This window comes from Enoplosus armatus, chromosome 9 (genome assembly GCF_043641665.1).
Source record: "Enoplosus armatus isolate fEnoArm2 chromosome 9, fEnoArm2.hap1, whole genome shotgun sequence".
NCBI classification, from domain to species: Eukaryota; Metazoa; Chordata; class Actinopteri; order Centrarchiformes; family Enoplosidae; genus Enoplosus; species Enoplosus armatus.
This window is the reverse complement of record NC_092188.1, coordinates 7,707,030-7,725,212: the sequence shown is the minus strand read 5'-3', so window position 1 is coordinate 7,725,212 and position 18,183 is coordinate 7,707,030. Positions and strand designations below refer to the sequence as shown.

Sequence of the window (18,183 nt, the reverse complement as noted above, 5' to 3'; positions counted from 1 at the left end):
GAGGTATGGATTTGCCTCAGTCCCTTTTCACTTCATTTGAGATTTCTTGCCTTTTTCATTTGGCAGAGGAAAATGCCGTCGGCTCAGGTAGCATACATTGCTCTGCAGTGGGTGGGATGAAGTTTTTATGATACCTTGTAAGGCCTTGTGATATTTTAAAGCAAATTCATGGCTAAAAGGGAATTATTCGATAACTGCCTCATCATGTAGTAACATTGCACTTAAACAACACAATGTATGAAGATCTTTTTCTAAGTGGGATGAAAGTGCAATAAAACTTACAATACACAACGCCATTATAACATTAACTTATATTATTGTCAATAATATTGACTAATGGGGTAATTATATATATCTAAGATGTTTTGAGCATGTAAGTAGATGTTTCTAAATGGGGTATATGTTTATTAGTATATTTCAAGTATCTGACAATTATTCACATTAATATCTAGAACTGGAATTAGTTGATTAATTAATCACCAACCATGATTTAATTGACTTTTTAGGGACAAATGCCAAACTTCCCCTCGTCCCAGCTTCTCCAATGTGAGGATTTACTGTTTTTCTCTGTTTCATATGATTGTAAACTGAATATGTTTGGGTTTTGCACTGTTTGGACTGGGTTGTTGGTTGGGCACAGCAAGAGATTTCAGTGATGGGCTTTTTTCACAATTTTCTGACAATCCATTAATCAAGAAAATAATATGCAGAAATTATATAGCTAAACTAATTAATAATTGCAATACTATCACTTTTCCTGCTTATGAAACATTTCCAAACTAAATTTACTATGGATGCAATTAAAAAACTGCGGCTCACATGAATAACAGAAGCAACATTATTATCAGAAATGATGGACAGCCCTTGAGTGAGCACTTAAACAAGGTCAAGAATGTAATAATGGCAGGATTCACTGCAAAATAAAAATCATAGTACGGAGAAAGGTTTATTAAAAGTTATCATGCTCATGTTCCAAAAATTATGAGAGAATATTTACAGCTCCTTCCGTTGCTTGTCATATCTGATTGCTTTACTTGACCTTGCTCCATTGGAATGACAGTGATTTAAATCATTCAACAAATATTTGAATGCCCTATAAAGAGTGAATATATTCCACACACAGTCTGTCCTACAGTTTCAAAGTTGTCTGAAGTCTGACTGTAAATCACAATTCCACTTCAGACAGGTCAGTATTTCCACTGTGTTTTTCAGGTGAATGACCAGACATGATGCGCAGCCTGTCGTATAGGCGATTCACAAGGTGCTCACATGTTATGTGTTCTCTCAACAACAAAGTGTTGGCTGATTGTCAGTACTCCACACGGAGCCGCTTTAGCGGGATGCCATGTCCATGTCAGGGATCAAAGCAAACAGTGAAGACAATTTATGCTGTGCAGCGTGTGTGACCATCACTCTGAGGGCGAGGGTGGAGGAAGTGATGTGAGAAAACAAGTTGTTGCGGCGGTCAGAAGATGTTGGCAGGAAGACAGTGCTGCTGTTAGGATGCCTTTCATCTGTGTATCTGTGTAATTTGCAAAGCTTAGTTTTTATAAGGATGGACATCAATAGAAAGCAGGGGTACGCTTTTCATAATACAGATAATCCAACAGAAGAAAGGTTTGTTAAGACAATATGACATTGAGCTCATTTTGATATTTTGTAAATATGACACACAATGTTTTGAAACACAAGTTGCTTGGAAACAAGGCCTTTGAATTATTGTTTCGTAAAGATGAACTGCCTTCAATTCTAGATAACTTCAGTGGCCTACAGGCTAGAACCTGATACGTGATGTATTAAAATGTTTTGAATTATGACTTGTAAGGGGGTTTCCATGTATATGAAGTAGAGATAAATGCATGGTATGCTGGAAGATTATAAACAATATAGTACAGCATCCCAGTTTCAAGGACACATGCAGCTAATAATGTGATATTTTTGGTGTATTTAATAGAGGAAAACAAATAAAAAAGCTCAGGCCTTAGGACTTCAGTGCCTGTGTAATGAAACACATACTTAATGGGTTTGTTTAAAATGTCCTAATGGTGTTCTTGGTCTGTGTCCAAAGATATTCAGAAAGGCAATACAGGAATAATTTAGACATTTAACTTTGGGCCGTATATTTTTGTCAAGGGCACTGATCTCATTAGAATTATTCCCTTATGTCAATGACTGACGTTTCTTTTTGTGCTTTGGCTTTTTGACTCACACGTGTTTCTTTGATTTCGATTTCACCGCGATCGATGGTGCGAGGGAACTTGGCACTATGAACAAAGATCAGTGTTGAGACTCGTTGCACCTGTCAGAGTTGACCAGATCAGGTAATGAGGAAAGTCCCTCAGGATGTTAACGAAGCCATTAAGCACTCATGTGTGAAACTGCTAGGAAGCCGGCGTGTTAAATTGTAGGAGCCAAATTAAAATTCACTGCACGTGGCACTGAAATGTAAATATCCTGCCTTTGCAAGGATGAGCTGGCCTCCTTCTCCGTGCTCTAATCGGCTTTGAAAAGACGGTGCAAAGTGCTTAGGAATAATGCTTGTGCTCTGTGATAAAACAGACAGCTTTTATTATAAACCTACAATAGTGAAGCCATGTTTGAAAAAGAACTAAAATATAAGCTCTGCGCATTTTGTTCTCCACACTGAGAGTAAATGGCTCTCATTCAGGACATGGCCATGTACGCAACAGTTTTCTCACACATTGTCTCTTGTCTGATCATTTTGTTTTGTCTCGTCATCCCCGGAACAACTCTGATGTGTCTGGAAGCTGTAGATTGATATGTTTATTTAACAAGTAGGTTTTGAAATAGAGATCATAAAAAGAAAAAAATTGAAAAAAACTCCTTGTATGTCAGTGTGATTCAAATATGGACCTATGTTGCCTGATCTGTTTCATGAAACTGCACGACTGGCTATGGATAGTGTGTTTACAAGAGAGGCTTAATGCGGGCTGTCAATCACATCAGTGCAGTCAAACATGTTGATTTACATACAGTCTTTAGGGAATGTGCTTTGAAGCTGATCATTGAGGCTAGTTTTTTTTGCAGTCTTGGGCTTTGAACATGACAGATTTTACAGCAGTGAAATGAAAAGGTCTACCTGTAATAGCTTAAATTTAGATTCTATGAATGTTGAATTCCGCTCCGAAGGTATCAGTTAATGTCCCTCGGTTGACTGGTCCCTCACATTCATTGCTCCGTGCTCTCTGCTAATCCTCATGAGTACATGGCCCTTCTACGTGGCCTGAGGGGAGTAATCTCCCTCCTCATACCACCAGAAAAGTTGGAGAACGTGGATAAAAATGAGCGCCCAGGGCTCCAATTCTGATGTGTTCAGATTGGTCTTCAGATTGCTCTCGCAGACACAGTGAATTTCCATCCGAGTGCCTCCTGTCCCAGAAAACTAGCCAGAGGTGTCCCAAATGATCTGACCTGCACCTCCTCCTCATTTGTCTACATTAACTTTGCATGTGTGGTCCGTCCAATAATAAGTGGGACAGATTTATATTTAGCCACGCATGCAATGACTTTCAGGGTGACTCTTGTCTTCAGACCCATGTCAACCTCTCAGCTCAAGGCCCTTATTCGTCTCTATAGTATATTTGAGCTCTATTTTTCATTTTGATATCAATCAAGTATATCAATTTTGAAGTTTCTGCCTCTTTGTCATTATCTGGGTTACAATCAAGCACTGTGTTTTTCTGTCTTGCAGTTGAAAATGCAATAAAAGCCTTTCTGAGATGTTTGCTGCCTTTTACAAAATACGACAAGAGATCATAAAAATATACTTATGCCCTGTTTTCATCATGCCCCTGGCAAAAGACACTAATTTCTGTGGGCGGGGGGATGATAATAGCACTGTCAAAGAGTTTTATACGTAGTTGAACTCAAACTCTTGTTCTAATTATGTTACGCATTAAAGCAACTAAGTGGTTGTCAAAACTGCACGCTTATAAGGTGGCCTAAATTAAACAATGCCTTTCCATTTTAGCATGGACTTTGAAGCAGCTTGCAGGGATAAACACAAGCCTTGATATTAATTGCACCTTTAGTTGTAAAATCAATGTCAATTACACCGGATGATTTTTTTGTGACCCACAGTAGTTATCTAACCTTCCACTTTAGAGACTATACATCCAACTGTGGTGCTTTAACCCTCCGGATGAGTCAATTGGTCCGCAACAGGTTTGTGACAGTAAAATTAAAAGGTCCTTCCAAAGTGCTGCTAATGAAAATGAAGCCCTGGAGCCTCCAAGTGACCTGTCACAGAGGATATGAACATAAAACTCAATGGTGAAGCCTTGAGGTGGGAGGCTATTACACTCAGCCTTCAGTGCTGCCGTTTCACTGACACTTGTCACAATATATTGATTGTAACATAAAATGTAACATACAGTAATGAAAGAATGAAAGACTTGAAAGTAGTTCTTCAAATTTTTTTTTCAGCAACTGGAACTGGAACAACATACCTAAAGAAAAAGACATTAAAGGGGCCGCGTTTGTGGAGGCATGTTATTGCAAGTACCGGTGAGACCATGAGATGTAATCCAGGCCAGTTTAAGTAGTAGATCCATTATGTTGAAGGCTTATCAGATGCCAAAACACTGTTCATATACTATAATACTGTGAGCAACGATGATACAACTGTGGAAATTTATCAATCATTTTATCCTCTGTCCCCAGGATGGGCGGGTGACGAGTGGAAATACCCTGTATATGTTATAAAGTAATCTACCAGGAATGTGGGCTTGCATGTATTTGATTAGCCAACACAGCTCTTTGCCATATGCTGTCACATTAAGCTGTGAAATGTGGAGCCAGGTTCTACTTTTTTCTTTTTTTTTTTTTTGCCAAAGCCCTCTGCGATGGCACCCCTGCTGTGTCAACGCAGTGGTCTCATTGGATGAAGGAAGGTGCTGTATTTTTTCACACTGTGCTGTCGTCGGTATGAACACGTCCTATGCTGAGAGAAATCACCCTCTTTTGCTTCCCTGGCAGATAGAGCCCACTTGGGGTGCTGGCTGTGAAAAGGAACATAGCCATGTGTTTATAGGTGACAATGAATATTTTCAGACCAATCTGTCCTGCAAAGACTACAGTTTGTTTAGTGTCTGCTTGATGTTTTGTGACTTTGTTTTTTGCACGTTGTGAAGATTTCAGTTTATAGGGCAAGGGGTTAAAATATATATGAAATGTTTCATGTTTCAAACTGTGTTTTTACAGTCATTTGTTTGTATTGAGACACTTGCAAAATAGTTCTCGTATGTAATTAGCCTTATCAAGTATAATCCTGCTCTGTCACTTTTATTTCATGTTGTTATATATTTTTTCTCATTGTTGTTGCACTAATAATGTTATATTATGGATAAAGGATTTATTTGACTGGTGCTTTTCCTTTCATAGCTGATGAAAAACACCCAACGTGACATCCTTTCTGTTGTGGCCAGAAGAGTGTTCGAAAGTTTCAGCACATAACAGTAGAGAGGCAGCAGGTTTCTGCACAACATGATTTAGTGTTTAATTACCATTTAAAAGTGAACTGTTACAAGGTCAATTCCAGTCTTTTTTAGAGAAATGTTTGATGAGTTTGGCAATTTTCATACATGCTTGAATGCTACCGACAAAATTAGGGTGTGTTGAGAGAGAGGGTATGCATGGCCAACGGCAGAAAAACTATGAGGCTTCACAGCTGGACTGTGTGAATTGAGGTTATAGTTCTATGCTAATAAGCCAGATAAGACCTGGATGGACATAGTATATCTATGTCGGAAAAATGAGTTAGAAAGTATAAAATTACAAAACAAAGTGTATATTTAGTTTTGTATTACATAAGTTTAGAGTTTAGCAGAGTATGTGCACTGTATTTTTAAACCAGAGAAAGAGGAGGCAGCCGCAGCGCAGCTGGTGAGTAAGCTTGTTTGGGGTCATGATCAAATTACTTATTGACAAATGTTGCCAAGGATACAATATTTAACTGTATCCTGTATTTATTTTTATGTTTATTAACTCCATTTCTTAAACACACACGCATTATTGAAGGTGCACCTTCACCAAAGCTGTTTGTGCACAGTATGGAGCTTTTTCTTGCTGTTGGCCACCTTTATGTCCTACTATGACAAAGTGCCAAGGCTGCAGGTCTGCATATTTTCTGCCACCATATGTGGACAAAGAAAGGTGGCAGCGGGTGAGGAGATAGAAGGGGTGGGGATGGTGATGGACACAGGTAGCTTGGCACAGCTCAGAGCCCCCATCCACCTGGCATTAGTTACCATTGTCTTGCTCCCTGCTTTCCTGGCACAGCCTTTGATTGAACTGGCGGTGAGGTGAGGATTTGGCATAGAGAGGGTTTTACCTCCGCGATAACAATAGGCCACAGACGGGGGAGGTGGCTGTGTGTATTGTGCATTGTGGAACAGGATTGTCTAATGGAGGTTCACAGTGCATTGTGCAACGTTTCTGGAAAGGGATTTGTGGTTTCTAAAAGGGCATCCGAGTCCCGCTGCTCGGTTTGGCTAATCAATTCAGTGTCCTCGCTGGGTTGTCCCACAATTGTCCTCATACAGTATGAGGCAGTTTCTCTTTACTAAAGGATCTAATTGACACAGCCAAGTTTTTATAGCACGCAGGACGAAAGATATACCCATTATTTCTAGTTTGGTTTAAGGGGGAAAAAAAGGTATTTTCATTGCAAGCACGCCCCGACACCCCTAATCATGACCGGGGTGCCCTGTACGGTGCAGAGCACAGGCTCCCGCCCTGACAGATTATCCGGTGTGAATGTTTGGGAATGATAATGAGATCAAAACACCTCACTAAGCTGGGAAGAGAGGGTGGAGACTGGAGAGGGAGTAAGGAAAAGCGAGCGAGAGCAAGCAAGGGAAAGGGTGAGCGATAGCTGCGATAAATTGCAGAAGCAGAACCACTTGAGCATAAAATTAGATTTTACAAATGTGTTGTTACCTGACAGTCCTCTGACAGAGGAGATATCACAACATTATAGGGCTGCATGAGTACTACTAATCGTATCAAATAAATAAGAATGCCTCTCAGCTGTGATAGAGCTGGATGGAGATTCAATGTGGACAGTGAGTTAGAGGGAGAAATAACATAATTAAAACAGGCTTTCTCATTATGGACTCCAACATTAGAAGCCCAAATTCAATTTATATGATAATATATTATGCTCTGTGAAAGCTGTACACATTACGACACATTTGTCTAAATGCAGTGACACTTAAACATTGTCACTGACTGCTGATTTCACATTTTGAAGAAAAGCTTTTTTGGAATTTCAGGATAACTGTTTTTTTTTTAATGTCGGTGAAATTTCTCTCCTTGATGTGCGTTTTTGTCGTTATTTTATAATGTTTCTAATATGGTAAAAGCTTCAGAACAGTCTTTGTATACAGTATTTGTGGTTCAAGAGCACAAATACTTGATATTAAGTGGGCTTCAACATGTATCATCTGTCCTTTCCACCATTAAACATTCCTGCTGCTTTCAATTACCGACGTGATTGTTTTAACAATAAGAATGTCTTTGCTTTGGATACTCTACTGCCTTCATTGTTTAGAAGAAATTAGTTCGAGAAATATAACAAAACATACATTTATCATATTCACAGCCTGTCAAAGTACGAAATATAAAGTGTCATAACGTATAATGGATTGCCATGAAGCAGAGTATTTGAGGAAACAATTATTTGCCACGTTATTGCTGGTTACAAATAGTAAGTCAAATACATCATTAAGACAACAATGACGACTGAAAGAATCAGTCTGAATGACGAATGGAAGCTCTAATTCAAGTTGGCTTAGCAGAGAGACAGTGTGTGTGAGAGACAAGTCACTGAGGCAAGCTTTATCTACTGTATGCTCCAAGAAGAAATAGTGCGTTTGTGTGTGTGTGTGTGTGTGTGTGTGTGTGTGTGTGTGTGAGAACCACTGCAAATGTGTTGCACTATGAATAAATATATAGCGGGTTTTATTCCCCAAGGTGATAAATCTACAGGGAAATATTTTACCTGATGTTTATTGCTAGAGATTTCAAATAGATAACGATGGTTATATCTGTAATAGTGCAATGGTCTTCACACTAATAACATCAATAACAATGGGTCGCAAGGCACTTTTATATCTGCAATTTTGTAACAGTTGGTTTCATGTTTTTTCAAGAGCCTAAAGCCCTCTTGACAGATTTGCATGTATTTGGCATATTTGTCAACCAGTTTTAAAAGCTAAACGTTTATCTCTATCATTTATGGTTGTGAGATAGATAGATGCAGCAGAACACAAACAAACCACATGGTACAAAGAATAGTGCAAAAACAAATGTCAAACACAAGTACTAACATAAAAGTAAAAAAGTATTCCCTTTAACGCATGTGCATGGGTGGTATTCATGTTATGTTTGTGCCACTATCAAGCTATCTATCAAAGATTAAGTTAAGACAACGGTTTAATGTGTTTATACTCAAATCTTTACAAAGGGAACTCAAATACTGTTGGTGAACAACAAATGGAAATTTGTAAATATCCAAACCACTGTTTAGGACATTTAAAAGAAAGAAAGAAGTTTCAATTAAACCATATTTTTCTGACTAGAACTCATTGGAAACTGATATTACTGTTTAGATATTCATTTTAGAATTCATTTACATTCTTAGAAAAGACTATTATTAATATTTAATATTGTAAGCATTATCTAGCATATTGTTACAGAATGCTCCCACAGCTCAGTGACATATGAATGTGCCACCATTAAAGTGCAATTACTTTGCTAGAGAACACAAATTCCTCTGTGATAAGTGTTGTCTTATTATATGTTTGTGAGATTGAAATAATTTTTAAAGGGATTAAACAGGCATTAATAAGAGCTTAGTATAAGGTCACTGTTGACTAGAATTGCTGTGGCTACAATGAAGGATGCACATTAGCTGCCATTAAACTTAACTGCAGGTTTTATTCTTCCATTTGTTTTTGTTTTTTTATGCATTATCAGTAAACACAAACACTTCTATAACAGCAAATGCCAACCATAACATAAGTAGTATAATCATTTAAGCTATAACACTCTTTAGCATATGTAACATATATAATATCTAATAATCTGATTCATTTACAACAAGAATATTCTCCTTTTGGTCCCAACATCTTTTTAATCTTTAATCATATGTCTGTAAATATATTCATAGTACTGGAAAGACTAAAGGCTAAAACATATCAAAGTGATATTTTTTACATAGTCTAAATTTGAAACAAAACTTGTTTATTTTATAAGGTAATGTGTTTTTTGGCTTACTCTAAATAGTCCAACAATATCGTATGCTTTCAATAAGCCTACTTGGTGCTGTCACAGTCTGACATGTGCATGGCTGCAATACAAGATGAGCACACACTCAAACAAATGTTTCAGATAACACTTCCATAATTAAAATTCACTCATCAGAATCATCACTCCTTTACACTTTTAATAGTCAGTTGTGGCAACACCAGCATGTCGGCACATAGCCGTCAGTCGCTGTCACCCTCGTCATACATTTAGTTTAAACAATATCAGCAGTAGAGACCTTTATAATCCAGTAGTTATTGCTTTGATTAAGACAATAAACACATTCGACATTAGCAAGTGTAGCAGGTGGACAGCTGTATATTCTGGTTGTCTGTGACTGTTAACATACAGTATATCACACAATGTAGTGGCCAGAGTGGTAGTAACACAATGATTTTGTATTAGTGATGTATATTGTATAGAGCTGCCATGTGAGAGGAGCTATTTCAGGTGCAACTGGTTCTGGAAGTAAAATTCCCGGTCATTTTTCTGATTAAGTTAGGTGACTCACTGTTGGAGTACTTCTACGGCTTGGGTGGACATGAAAATGTCCCGGTTGAACCATCAGTAGAAAAACACAACTGCAGACTGCCTACAAAATATCTGGTTCTACTTAGAGGTAGAAGTTAGCAAGACTCTCAAGGTGTATTTTGGCAAGAAACATGTTATCAACTAACTTAAAACTCTTGTGACGTACATTGCTAGGCGGGCGGTGTTGAGAAAACTGATTCTACAATCTGCAGCTTAAATCAATTAAATTCTGGGTCAATCTTGGATGACTTCAGCAACTATGACGCCGGTTTTTGTTCTAAACTGCAATGACAAAGTGTTTTGAACTCCCTACAGCTCTAATTTGAACCTCTGACTGGCTTCTTCCCCATGGCAACAGAGACCGAGGCTCATGGGTAGTGTAGTACTTTTAAAGTACCCATTATAGGTGTTTTATTTCTACACGCACACTTCATATGTGTTTGCCTATATTGTTCCTGTAATGGTAAGATTTAAAGATTTTAAACCACTAGTTAGCAGACTATTCAGTAGAGTAATTAATCATCCATGTATTTATGCTCCCTTATTCCTGACAAGGGTTGTAGGGTGAAAGACAGGGTGGGGAAAGACATGGAAACACCCTGAACAGGTCACTGATCCCCTGCAGGGCTAACACATTGACAAACACATTCGCACTAACACCTACAAGCGATTTTAGAGTCTTTGATTCACCTGACCTGCATGTGTTTGAACTGAGGAAACATGAACATGGGGAGACGAAGCACAGCTAAGATCAAACTCAGAGCCGTCTTGCTGTGAGGTGACTTTGCTAACTAATGAGCCAACATGCTGGCAGACACCATTAATTAACCAGCACTGTTAATTTCCTCTCATGATACTTATCATTGATTAAATGTAACAGATTCCTGGCCTGCTTTTCGGCTATGTGTGGTACAAAACGCAGCGTTGGCCCTTAACCACTGGTCTTGGTATTGTGTAACAGTTAGTCCCAAGTGTTGTGTTGTTACCCATAACTACGGAGGAACATATTCTTCCAGAAATTGGCTGCATTTCGGAATGTTCATGGCGGTTCGTGTGTGTGCTTTGTGCTGGTCATTGTTTGCTGCCATCATTGTGAAACTGAGTGCTGTTGCACATCCAGGGAGACAGGAAGCTATTCACAGGGAGATTGGGAATCCCACCAGTGAAAAGAAAGTACAAAAGAGCAACACTCAGAAATGCAGTGGGCGAGCACACACGTATCCAAGAGCATAATGAGCTAGTTTCATTGTTTGGGCTTCTGCAATGGTTTGTCTGGCAGCAAGGAGTTTGTTTTAACAAGCTCAACGTATCATATAATGGACGGCAAAAAAAATAAAATATGTATGTACTCCATCTACCTATCTATGTATCTGGCGGGGTATGGATCTTTATTGTATTTATATACAGATAATTGTTATCTATCTATTATACAGCATGTCCCATTTGTTGCTGATTTCCCCTAAAACAGGGCCAAGTGAAATCAGTCTGGTTTAGAACCCCCCAAAATATGTTGTTACCCAAGTTTAGAAAGGACAGGTGAGGTAATGAAAGTACATCCACTGTTGTTGTGAAGCTAGTCGGAACTGCATGTACGGTCAGATTCTTGCTTGGCAGAAAATAACAGAAAGGTCATTGATCTTGCCTCTCTTCTGCACAAATTTCATGTTTCACAAGGGCAATGCTATCACAGCTTTTTGCGTCAGTAGTAAAGCAGACACCAAAAATGACCTTGCCTTGCTCTTAAATTGTAGGTACTGCATTTTTTTATTTACCAATGTTGTTGGAAAGAGGGAATCCAAATAAAGCCAGTCTGCTGTCAAACTAGAAAGTGAGTAAGTGGGATTTTTCAGTTAAAAATCAGAATGTTTTGTCAATTCTGACGATCTTTGGCTTGTGCTGTTGTGTGATTGTTGTAAGGATGGGGACACACGCATTCTCATGAAAGCCTATGTTTGCAGTACATTACAAACAAATATGACTTCTTCAATCTTGGATGTAAGCCAAAACAATTGGATGACAACATACCAGATGCTATCACACAGCTGCTTTGAGATCAAGTTAAATTAAACACTGCCTACATTCAGTTTAGATAAAGAATTAATCAGATAATGAAAGAAAAATGCAATGTGTTTCTCCAACAACTGAATTAAGTCCGTACAACTCAAGACAGTAGGAAGAAAATCTCCTCTTATTTCATCAGAAATCAGAAAATCAGTACTTGTGTAGTAAAGCAGGACATTGAATTTAAATAAACAATGTTACTTCCAAACTGGACAATGTATAACTTTAACATAATATTGTAAGAGTCATCAAACTAAAAAGCAAAAATAGCAAAAATCAACCCCCGGCATCATTCTATTTTAATGCGGCTTTGTTTTGGCAGACTGTCATTCTGTCACTCAGATCACGCTCTTTGAAGTGTGAAGTCTGTAAATGCAGTAGATGTTAAAAATAAGTATTCAGTGGAACCCAGATGATTCCAACCTAACCAACTAAGCTGGCTCGCAGGCAGTCTGCCACTACATAACAGCAGAGGGTGGGTTTATGCTTGTGTACTTGCCCACATTGTTTGCGAGTACATAATATGTGGGGCTTTCATGCTACAACATGGATTTTTGCAAGGGCATGTACAGCTGAAATGTGAAACCTATGATTTTGACTCTGCACAGCATGTCAGTTCCTTTAGGCCTCGCAGACCCCGCTGCACTCACAGCTTCTGTTTAAGAATAAAATTCTGCTTGATCTTCACTTACGCCACAGATGACCAATTATTCATTTACAATTTATTGGCATAAATAATACATGAACATTTTTGCACTTGTAATCGGCGCTTTTGTTAGTTGAACTGTTTTTAAATATTTTCGAATGTGTTTTTGTTCCAATATCAATATTTAACACCATAATATACTATCTACTACTATCTATAACTTACCTTGTAGGTTAGCTGTCCGTATATATCCTGACTTTGTACTTTCTTGATGCCTGTTCTTTGTGTAACTAGATGTTGAAATCTAGAAAGCTTATCATATGTTACAGTACATGTTGGCACCATTATAACACAACTGGTATATCGGCTACGGACGTATGTCTCAGGCTTGCTATTTCACCACTACTGGAGCCTTGCGGTAAGATTTACAGATTTGTAACTTAAGTGAGAAATTAAGAAATGACTTGGATACTAATAGCTGGAGAAACCAACGGTAGCCTGACTAGCCTTATTTGCAGTTTACATTTCATTATATTTTACAATACTAGTTGTCTCTACTGTCTCTGTTAATATTTCTATTAAGTTTGGAAGGTCTTGTTTCACTTTCTGCAGTTTAAGAGTTAAATCTGAATCATTCTCTTTTCACATCAGTCTGTGGCTTTTGAATGCAGCTGATCCACAGGGTCCTCAAAGGACAAATTATGGAAACAGCTGCAATTAGTGGCTGATTTATATATTGTGGTAGGACCTTAGAGACTAATTAAAGGCCTTTGTGTTCTTGTCTATTGGAGACATGCTAATTTGAAGCCTTTTGACTGAGATTCACAAGAACAAGTCTGAGATTCATGCATCTCAATTTGCTCGCGCCCACTGCAATAACGAACATTCAGTGTAGTTGTTCAAATGGGAACTTGTAAACAAGTTCCATAATATTCGATTCTACATCATTAGGGTAAATTCTGTGCGATGCTAAAAAGAACTGCCTATCCCTTATTTGATGGAGGAGCTCTTGTACATTAAGCCTTGCCACTGTGCTCATGGCTGAATTCTGAAAACGGCAAAGCAAATTATCCGCAGGATTTTCCTCCCAAGGAGCAGGTTTCCCTCTGTTTATTAAATTTGTTAAAGTGCTTCTGAGCAATGCACATTTTATCCTCTTAACAGTCAAATTACTATATACTCCAGCAATTACTTAATGTACTCTAATGAGATTTCCCCATGAAATGGACGGATTCATTTATTTTAATGTGACGCATTCCACCGAGCGGTTTATGCATCATGTCCCCTCGCAATCCAGGGGGGCTTTGAGTCATAAATAGTTAGATGAGCTTGGCTTCCAGAATTGTCACTCTACCCACACCAATAGAGATATATGATTTTGTGATCCAGGCACTGGGGGTCTGTTCAGGGGCATCAGCAGGTCACGGGTGCTATTTTGAAGCTCAACTCTCTGCAACCAGGTATCCTCTAGGATTAGTGAAATAATACCGGACTGGCAGGCAGTGTTTGTGTGCTAGGCCATGGGAGTGCAAAAATCCAAAACGCAAATAACACACAAAAACACAAAAATAAATCACTTTGTGCTCTTTGAATCCCATTGGGCTGAATTAAATTAAAGCCTTTTGATTGTTTTTTTTTTTCTGTGGCTTTTATTATAAGATAATGGTAATGTGTTCATATGAATCCAATAACTATTTGGATTATGTACTGGGTGGCAAAGTGCACCTAATTCAACATGTTTTTACGATTACTTTAACTAGTATTTCGATCCTCCAGCTGAAGGCAAGAAATATCAGTATACCAGCAAAATCTACTAAAAGCTCATTTCCTACAACAAAATAAAACAACTGCTGAACCCATTAGTCATTTAGGCTAGCTGGTTAGTCGATATGTCAATTATCAAGAAAAAATGTCAAACATTGTCATGGTTCCAGCCTCTGAGGATTTGCTGGTTTTCTCTTTGTTATGTCGTTGTACGTTGGATATCTTCAGAGAGTGTTGGGAGAACAAAACAAGCAGTTTGAAGATGTCACCTTGGAAAATGCAAAAACAATCAATAGATTAATAGATCATAAAAATTATCCCCAAAAATAAGACAATAAGCCCTAAAAGCAGGTGATTTATAAAAGCTTTGTTTTTCACAGGAATGGCTGGAACTGGACCAACAACTGTACTTCATCAAACCAACAAGGCACATTGTTTGAATACAGAAATATTTGAAAACACATTAGTGTGTAATGGTGGCATAGAGGAAAAACAAACAACAACACCACAATACCAAAACAAAATTGCCATAAAGTACTTCAGTTTTCCTAACAGAATTGGAGTCTAGATAGAGCTTGGAAATGATTATCAACTCCTAAAGACAGATCTGACTCAAAATCAGCTTTAACATGCATTAACTGGCGGCATAAATAACTTTAAAGATATCTACTATGTTGATTTAGTGTTTAGAAATGTGAGCGCAGTGCCGAAAAAAGCAGGTTTCCAAAAGCCGTAAAAGTTCAACCTAAGTAAAGACATTTTAGATAAGAGTAAACTTTTTTTCCAATTGACGGAAGATGGCAGAGACATTTTGCTTTGTTATTGAAATGGCTAATATGATGAGAGAGGAGGTGGAGGAGTCAGTCTCTCCATAAGCTGATGTTCCTAAAGGCATCTTTTAAGAAGCTGTCTAAACTGTCTTCTGCAGCTGAGCCACAGAGGGACTTTGTTGTCTTACATTTGACAGTACATGTAATGTTTGTTACTTTACCAATTACACACAAACAGTGGAATTTAATGTTAGATGCAGAGGACATGACAGTGAAACATTTCAAAGAAAATACTCCGGGACTTTTGAAGTGTTAGACTGCTTAAACAACACACAACGTTGCAATGGAACATAATTAAGGCTAATCACATTTTAAATAGAGGCTATGAAGACGTGTATGCACATGCACACTTATGCAAGGATAGGCACTGGATTGGTGGGGTGCTGAACTGGATTTCATACAAGCCTGCGTAAATGAGTTTATGTTCATCACACACACACACCTTTTCACATCATGCAACTGTTTTGGTTGGTTTTCCGGTTCAGTATGAGTTTTCTATCACATTTAAAGGAGTACTCCTTTAAGTCCCTAGTATGGATTAAGCTCCAAAAACACTGGATCCTACATTTATACATGTTATACATTTCAAGTCTCCAAGGCCATCATCAGGATTATTAAAATCTCCCTTTAGAGCTACAGAAGACGTACATACATTCAACTGTTTTCACAGGTTGAGGAGTTCCCCTTTAAGTGACATAAATGTAATTTTAAATACTGTATTTTAGTTTTTTAAGCCTTATTGTCTGTCCTTCAGGGGGATATATAATGAAAAACCCCATTCATCTGGCACTGTTGAAAAAGCTCTTTTTTCTCTACACTGCAGGATGTAGAGCAGCACTGCTGGTCTGATACATACCACCATCTGAAGCGATATTCTACTTTGATGTGCATATAGACATGTTTTGTAAGTTTTGAGCAGTAGCCCAGCCTATCTAAAAAATGGAAAAATACTTTCCTTTGAATTTTATGTAAAAGAAGAAGAGTGCCCAAGTCCAGTTATCTGCTCCACCAATGTGGTATTCTGGTGAAATAAATGGACATCTTAATGGAGAGACAAGAGCTTGAGATATTCTGCTGCCCTGATGGAACAGAAAGACAGACAGACACACACACACACACACACACACACACACACACTCCTTAAATCCATTATGGCTTTAGACTTCAAAGCTGATATTGGTTTTTTCAGCATTCCCCGAAAATGGAGAGGGTTGCTCCATGTTTGCTGAGCAAATTTAATATCTTGTGTAATGTGCACTGCTCCCCTCTCTCCTAAGTGCAAATGCCCCTAAATACGTTTCTCCATTTAGCTGTACCTGGAATTGTGTCTGTGCTTCTCCTTTTTCTTGTGATTATGTTTGAGACCAGTGCCATGGGAATTAACGTCTCTTTCTCTTTTGTTTTTCAGGTGGGATTTTCGAACAAACAGATGGACCTGTTTCACTTGTTAGCGCTGAGGAGCTTGCCTTTAAATTTGCTGTCAATAACATTAACAGAAACAGGACTTTGTTGCCAAACACTACATTAACATATGACATACAGAGGATAAATATCTACGACAGTTTTGAGGCGTCAAGAAAAGGTGAGTGGCTTGTTCTGTGTTTATTCAAGAATTGTGATTACAGTGTGGAGGAAGGCAAGAATCTGGTCAGTCAAAAAACAACAAAATATCTGCATTAGTTTGATAATAAGCATTGTTTTAGCGCGCAAATCAACATCTTCTATTTAGTGGAACAAACCTTAAGTATATAGGAATCTTTAATAAATGCACCTTAACTATTCTCAAGCTTTCTTCTCTTGCTCTGCTCTAGCTTGTGACCAGCTGTCGTTAGGTGTGGTTGCAATATTTGGGCCCTCGCATAGTTCATCGTCAAACGCTGTGCAGTCCATCTGCAATGCGTTGGAAGTGCCGCACATCCAGGTGCGGTGGAAACACCACCCCATGGACAACAGGGACAGCTTTTATGCCAATTTATACCCGGATTATTCTTCACTAAGCTATGCTATCCTGGACCTGGTGCAGTTTCTCAAATGGAAAACAGCCACTGTCGTATATGATGACAGCACAGGTGAACAGACTATTTTACTACTATGTAATATTGTTATATTCTCACAAACACAGTTCACATGTGCAAAGTACTAAGCTAAAGGGTGAATTGAGTGAGTCCTAACCATCTACCTCATTCTCACTGCATTTTCTGTGTGATACCGTTTGCCATGCCTTCATTTGTGCCGTTTCTCTTCTTAAGGTCTTATAAGACTACAGGAGCTGATAATGGCCCCATCCAGGTACAACATCAGGCTAAAGATCCGGCAGCTTCCTCTTGACACACAGGACACGAGACCCCTTCTCAAAGAAATGAAGAGAAGCCGGGAGTTCCGCATCATCTTTGACTGCAGTCACCAAATGGCTGCACAGATCCTCAAACAGGTACGTACGAGTCCTACTGTGTGTGTGTGGCGTAGACCGATAATGTCCGATCTTAGCATGGCCGGACAAATCTCTTCCACACAGCTGTCATTAAAGACAAATTAAAAGTGAGACAGCTACTGTCCAACAGTAGATATCAAATCTAAAATTGACCAACTGATATTTATGAACTTGTGGAGGATAAACTTATTGGAGTGATCTAAAGAAGAGAAATGTGTGTGATGTCAAGCTGTGGTCAGTGGTGATGCACAGCTGTAAATTTTTGCACTTGTGGCAAATGGCTTTGTATTGTAGACTGTGATACTGATGTATCAAGGGTTTAATATATAAAAATGAAATATAGAGGACAGAAAACAAGGCCAAAAAAGCTTATTCTGTTTTTAGTGAAAACCTTAATATGTTACAGTATGTATGCATTCTTATCTTGTTCAAAAGAACACTTTTAATGGATGAATTGTTGGCCAGTTTGACTTCCCACAAACAGGAATAAGATCCAAAATGTCTTATTATCAAAACTGTACATGCATGTGTTAGATATAAATGATTGTCAGTCAACAAAGAACTGTCAGCATGAGGCACAGAGTAGAGAT

General features: G+C 38.4%; 1 protein-coding gene across 1 annotated transcript in view; it reads left to right on the top strand.

Moving 5' to 3' along the window:
• Positions 1-18,183, top strand: part of grik3 (glutamate ionotropic receptor kainate type subunit 3) — an 85,240-nt gene that overhangs the window by 31,668 nt on the left and 35,389 nt on the right. Inside the window, exons 2-4 of the mRNA XM_070912060.1 lie at positions 16,571-16,744; positions 16,974-17,231; positions 17,412-17,593. Coding sequence (XP_070768161.1) covers positions 16,571-16,744; positions 16,974-17,231; positions 17,412-17,593 — 614 coding nt within the window. The remainder of the gene's footprint in view (positions 1-16,570; positions 16,745-16,973; positions 17,232-17,411; positions 17,594-18,183) is intronic.